We start from the raw sequence: 6816 nt of genomic DNA, 5'->3' as shown, positions 1-6816 counted from the left end.
AAGTCATTCTCAATCTTACCATCACTGAACCAAAACCTTGACCTACTCCAGAAAAGAAAGAAGAGATCCCAGAACTTTCAGAACCTTCAGTGAAAGTCAAAGAGCCTTCGATATAGGAGACAGCCTCTACTAGTGATATTCTGACAGTTCCCAAACCTGAAACTATACCAGAACTGAAGGAACCTTCATCGGAAAAAAATTAAAAAAAAAAAAGGAGAAAACGTACCAGAGGTCTCGATCATGATCCAAATCAACATGATGTACACATTCCCAGTTCCCTTCTCATTCTCGAACTAGATGGCGTCATAAAACACATTCAAGGTCATATTCAACTCAAAGACAACCAAGTCCAAGAAGGCAACAGCAGAAGAAGAGCCTCTTCGCAGAACAACTCCAGCAAGACGAATGCCATTTCTATCAAGGAACAGAAGAAGTCGATCTCGTGTGAGACGAAGGAGGTTCTCATCAGTATCTTTCTCTGGCAATAGTTCACCATCATCTTCATCCCATTCCCGGTCACCTCCAAAGAAGCCACCCAAAAAAATTAACAGACTCTCAAGAAAAACTCATAAATCCTGTCTATATTCAAACTCTCCATGGCGAAAGCATTGGCCGTCTCTGCCAACAAGTCCATTGCCAAAAACCCATCAGTCACCCAAGCAGCCCAATGGTATAAGAAAAAGTTGTGGCTCCCTTTCTCCAGGGAGAACCTCAGGGAAAGCAACAAAACATAAAAGTTCCAAGATAAGGAAGTCACCGTCACCAGCACCAAAACCTAGGAAAGCAGAGCTTTCTGAATCAGAGGAAGACAAAGGTGACAAAATGGCAGCAGCTGATTTGGTGGTACGGGGAAAGCAGTACTTGAGGCAAAACCAACAATCTTCTTCGGACTATGACTCTTGCTTCTCCTCAGAAGAACAGAGACCAAAGAGATCAAACGTGAAAAATGGAAAAGTGGGAAGGCGTCAGCGACACTCGGCCTCCTTGAGTACCTCCCCATCACTACGAAAACCCCAGAAAGGGTCCTCTCCTCACAGTAGGCGGAGAAGTCCATCACCACCAGTAACCAGACGACCACGCTCTCCTTCTCCTGCCCCTTTACCCCAGAGGGGAAGGTCTGCCATACCACTACCACGCCACAGGACTTCTCCTCCAGCTTCTCCAAGAAGACACTCTTCTCCAATAAAGAGAAGATATTCTCCTTCTCCGCCTCCTAAGAGAATAACTGCGTTCCCACCACCACCTCCCAAACGAAAAGCATCGACTTCACCTCCTCCAAAGCGACCGATCTCCCATTCGCCACTTTCAAAGCCAAGAAGTTCCCCTGTTACAAAGAGAGCTTCTCCTTCTTTATCATCTAAGAATAAGAAAGGGTCCCCCCCTAGCCGATCCACCAGAGAAACCCGGTCTCCAAACAAACTACGTTCACCTTCACCACGGCCTCCTCATGCCTCTGCTAGTCCTCTCCCAATACGAAGAGGAGCATTATCTTCACCCCGAAGAAGGCAGTCCCCATCACCAAAACCTAGGTCTTTCAGAAGAATCTCAAGAACTCCAGAACGCAGGGGGAAAAAAAAGACAGCCACATCAGGTATCCAGTCTGTAAGAAGGTTTTCTTCCTCTATATCTGCTTCTAGATCTCCTGAGCCAGAAGCTAAGAAACACCAAACCCCTCCATCCCCCACCCAATCTCAGGCCCCACTCAAGAACTGGTTGCCAGCAACACCTGAGGAGAAGGCTAAAAGTCCCACACCAAACCTACCGCCTGCCAGGAATTCAGAACAGTAGCGTAGTGGGAAGAAAAAAGAACAAGGACAAGAAAAACAAAAAGTACAAGTACAAAAAAAGATAAAAATAAGAAGGAGAAGGCAGAGTATGCTGCTGCTGCTGCCATGACATCCACCACCACCATGTCAGTCCAGAAAGAGCCTTGAAGCAGAGACAGAACCCAAAAAGGAGATCGCGAGTGAAACTGGATGGACCTAGAGAAACACCTCTGGGAAAAGATGCTGAGGTCGATGAGAAAGGCACAAGTGTACCCATGGCCTTATATCGACTGTATGCTTGATCCACATTTGATTGGGTTTGTACTCAGATTCCATTTCACAATTGCTAAAATGTGTTTGATCTTTAAGCATTTGTTGTCATAATTACTAGGTTGAGGTTCACTGTGTGAAAAAGAGCATTAATTTACATTACAAAAGGTGTCCAGGGGAGGCTAGGCGGCGCAGTGGATAGAGCACTGACCCTGGAGTCAGGAGTACCTGAGTTCAAATCCTGCCTCAGACACTTAATAATTACCTAGCTGTGTGGCCTTGGGCAAGCCACTTAACCCCATTGCCTTGCAAAAAATAAAAGTGTCCACAGTGTCCTAGTGACATTCATTGACAGTCAACATAACTTCATTTAGAGTGAGACATTTTTAAGAGGGGGAAAAAATTTAAGTAATTAAAATATGACTGACAACCCTTGGGTTCTTCAAATAAATACTCTCTTAGCCCTTGCCATACATAGGGATTATCTTTTAAGTTCTCATTCAGTTCTTGCACTCCTGTTAAATTATGAGACTTTGACCTTGAAATACCCAGCAGAGTGAAGTTCACCAGATGTCAACACAAAGCATTTTTAACACCATACTCTTTCTTGTTGCTGTCATTTCCACTGAAGTGAATCAACATTATATCTCTTAGGATGGTCAGGAAAATAAATGGATGAGGTTTGCCAGGACACTGTAGGTTTTTACCCTGATGTATCTAGTTGATTTGGGTCACTGGAATTCCATTTTTACCTGTCTTGTTGCCCCCACACCAACCCCTATTTACTTGTAAGGATAATTATGCCTAGAATTGTCCCTTCAGTCACATAAAATTCTGTGGTAAAATGACATCATTGTCCCAGTCATAATTCTTGTCTTGTTAGCATTTTTCCAAATGGTAGCCTGAACTTTCAGAGCTCTTGCTCTTGAAAAGTGAAAGAATGTAAATTCTGGATATTGTCAATGTTATATGCAATGTTATAATTAAATTTAGATTAAAAAACAATAGTTTATCTGTCAGATCTAAGGAAAGGAGAGCAGTTTATGACCAAAGAAGAGATAGAGAACATAATAAAAGACAAAATGAATAATTTTAATTACTTTAATTTGAAAACTTTCTCCACAAATAAAAACCAATGCAACCAAGATCAAAAGCAATGGAGTAAGGCGGAAAATAATTTTTACAACTAGTGCTTTTGACAAAGGACTTGTTTCTAAAATATATAGGTAACTGAATCACATTTATAAGAATACAAGTTGGGGACAGAGCCAAGGTGTCAGCAGGAGAACAGGCTTTCTTAGGAGCTCTCTCCAAAATATTTCAAAAACCTTAAAATTATGACTCAAACTAAATTTTTGAGAGACATACCCCTCAGAAAAATCCAGTGAGGTAATTCTCCAGCCCAAGGTAACCTGGCAAATAGTGGGAAGGCTCTGTTCCAAGGGGTTGAAAGGGGCAGCAGCTCACTAGAGCTAAGGAATTCCAGTCTTCCAGGAACAACCCACAGGGCTCCTGAGTCTCTGGGAGCCTTGTCTCCTGGCAGCAGAAGCAGTTTCCAGACCTGCCACCCCAGAGAGCACCAAGCACAACTTGGAAGACCATCATGAAGACTTCTATCAGAGTGAGTACAAAGCCCAGGCCAGTGTGACCTTCCTTAGCATAGTTGTGGCCCTCAGTGCAGCCCAGATACCAGGGAACAGAAGCAGGTCCTTGGAGCCACCCAGCAGGGAGCCACCCAGCAGGAGCCACCTGACTGCTCCCTGACTGCTCAGCCCACAGAAGGTAAGGGAGTGGAGGGAGACTGTTGACATCTGTCCTCTGTCCCTGGGACCTTCTTCAGAGCCCCTTGACATAGGGATGAGCTTGTGATCATTCAACAGACTAGGAGAGCAATCAGCTGAGGTCCTTGTGGGGTGTCTCAATAATACTCAAAAGTTCAGGAAGCACCCAAAACAAGGGCATAGGCTGGGGAAATGAGTAAACAGAAAAAATAGAACCTGACCATAGACAATTACTTTGGTCTCATAGCGGATCAAAACACAATCTCTGAAGATGAGAAAGTCCAAGCTTCTGCATCTAAACACTCCAAGAAATATAGAAGTTGGGCTCAGGTTATGACAGGGCTCAAAAAAGATTTTGAAAATCAAGTAAGGGAGGTAGAAGAAAAATTGGGAAGAAAAATGTGAGATATGCAGGAAAAAACATGAAAACCAAGTCAGCAGCTTAGTTAAGGTGATCCAAAAAAATGCTGAAGAAAATAACATTAAAAATAGGTTTAGGTCAAATGGATACAACAGTTCAAAAAGTTATTGAGAATGCTTTAAAAAGAATAATTGGTCAGATAGAAAAGGAAATAAGAAAGCTCTCTGAGGAAATCAAATCCTTCACATGTAGAATGGGGCTAAAGGAAGCTGGTGACTGTGAGAAATCAAGACACAATTCAACACCAAAAAAAAAGAAAAACTAGAAGATAACTTGAAATATCTCATTGAAAAAACAACTGGTCTGGGAAACAGATCGAGAGACATAATTTAAAACTTATTGGGCTATCTACAAGTCATGACCAGGAAAAGAGCCTTGACTTCATTTTAAAAGAATTTCTACAGGAAAATTGCCCTGATATCCTAGAAGCAGAGGGTGAAATAGAAATTGAGAGAATCCACTGATCTCCCCTGGAAAGAGATCCAAAAAAAAACCAACCCCCAGGAATATTATAGCCAAGTTCCAGAACTCCCAAGTCAAAGAGAAAATATTACAAGCAGATGGAAGGAAACAATTTAAATATGGTTTAGTTACAGTTGGGATTACACAAGATTTAGCAGCATCCACATTAAGGGCTCATAGGGCTTGGAATATAGTATTCTAGAAGGCAAAAGAGCTTGGATGCAACCAAGAATCAACTACCCAGCAAAACTGAACATCCTTTCCAGGGGAAATGATGGACTTTCATTGAAATGGGAATTTCTAATGTTCCTGTTGAAATGACCAGAGCTGAACAGATAGTTTGATCTTCAAGTACAGGATTCAGGTGAAGCATAGAGAGTGAACAAGAAGGGTAAATTATAAGGGTCTTAATGATGATGAACTGCATGTATTCCTTCATGGAAAGATGATACTGATAATACTCATGTAAACCTCATTTAATAGAGCACTTAGAAGGAGTTTATTATAGGCAAGGCATAGGAGGGAGCTGAATTTGAAGGTATAATATATTCTAAAAATGGAGTCAATGGGTGAAAAGGAAATGTACTGGGGGAAAAAGGAAAGGAGAGGTAGAATAGACTAAGATATTCCATATAAAAGAATCAAGAAAAACCTTTTGCCATGGTACGGAAGGTGAGGGGAAGTGAGGGGGAATTAGGGAGCCTTCATTCTCATCAGAAATGGCTCAGAGAGGAAACGGCATACACATGCAATAGGTATAGAAATCTAGAAAAAAAGGAGAGAAGGGGAACTGGGGTGGGGAGGGGGATATGGATGATAGAAGAGAGGGTAGATCATAGGAGAGGATAGTCAGATATAACACATTTTCTTTTTTACTTTTTCCAATATAGTGGGATTTGGTGGCCTTTCCAGGTCTCTTTTGCAAGATGGTGGTATGGCCCTAGGGCCAGTGATCTGTCCACTGTGTCACTTGGATGCCCCATAGCCAAGAGACAGAAGAGAGACAGAGTGAAAGGAGAGAGAGAAAATATAATAAATACTAGTGGAGAGGAATGGATGGAGGGAATTACAATCAACAACAGCAACTATGGAAAAATATGGAAGTAACTTCTATGATGCACTTATGATAAAGAATGTTATCCACCTGAAATAGAGCTGATTGTTTCAGAACACAGATTGCAACATATTTCTTTTCACTTTATTTCTCAAGAGGTTTTATATTTTTGTGGGGGGAGGGGATTTTTATGTTTACTCTTACAGCGAGAATATTTTAGTAATGTGTAAATAAATTAAAGGAAATTTTTTTAAAAAATGAAAAAAAGGAATATGTCATTCCCCAATTGATAAATGGTCAAAGGACATGAAAAAGCAATTCTCAAATGAAGAAATTAAACTTTTAGCCATATGAAAAAATGTTCTAAATCATTACTGATTAGAGACATGTAAATGAAAGCATCTCTGAGATGCCACCTCACACCTCTCAGATTGGCCAAAATGACTAAAAAGGAAAATGATCATTGTTGAAGATGTGGGAAAACTGGAACAATAATGAATTTTTGATAGAGCTGTGAACTGATCCAACCTTTCTGGAGTGCAATTTGGAATTATGCCCATAGGACAATAAAGTTTTATGCATACCCTTTAATTCAGCAATACCACTGCTCTGTCTGCATCCCAAAGAGATCATGAAAATAGGTAAAAAAAATTCATTTGTTCAAAAATATTTAGAGCAGCTCTTTTCATAGTAGCTAAGAACTGGAAATTGAGGGAATGTCCATCACTTGGGGAATGCCTGAACAAATTGTGTTATATGAATGTGATGAAACACTATTGTTTGACATGAAGTATGAGAGACAGGACTTCATAACTTTATGGAAAGACTTTCATGAACTGATGCTGAATGAAATGAGCAGAACCAATAGAATATTTTACACACTAACAGCAACATGCAGTAATGATGGATTATGATATATTTGTTTCTTTTAGCAATACAATAATCAAAGACAATACTAAAAGATTTGTGATGGTGAGTTTAAACGTAGACCAAAATTTACTATCTTCAATTTAAAAAAAAAAGTTTTCTTATGAATTATGCCACTTTATCTCTCAAATTTTT

At 40.5% G+C, this 6816-nt stretch overlaps 1 protein-coding gene across 1 annotated transcript; it reads left to right on the top strand.

The window, feature by feature from the left end:
• The first annotated feature begins 312 nt into the window (after positions 1–312).
• LOC141511721 (serine/arginine repetitive matrix protein 1-like) lies at positions 313–2134 on the top strand. Its single transcript, XM_074220790.1, has one exon. It carries the CDS (start codon positions 406–408, stop codon positions 1786–1788), a length of 1383 nt encoding a protein of 460 aa, XP_074076891.1. The 5' UTR covers positions 313–405; the 3' UTR covers positions 1789–2134.
• The last annotated feature ends 4682 nt before the right edge of the window (positions 2135–6816 follow it).

This window comes from Macrotis lagotis, chromosome 2 (genome assembly GCF_037893015.1).
Source record: "Macrotis lagotis isolate mMagLag1 chromosome 2, bilby.v1.9.chrom.fasta, whole genome shotgun sequence".
Classification (NCBI taxonomy): domain Eukaryota; kingdom Metazoa; phylum Chordata; class Mammalia; order Peramelemorphia; family Peramelidae; genus Macrotis; species Macrotis lagotis.
This window is presented reverse-complemented; position numbering and strand designations above follow the sequence as displayed.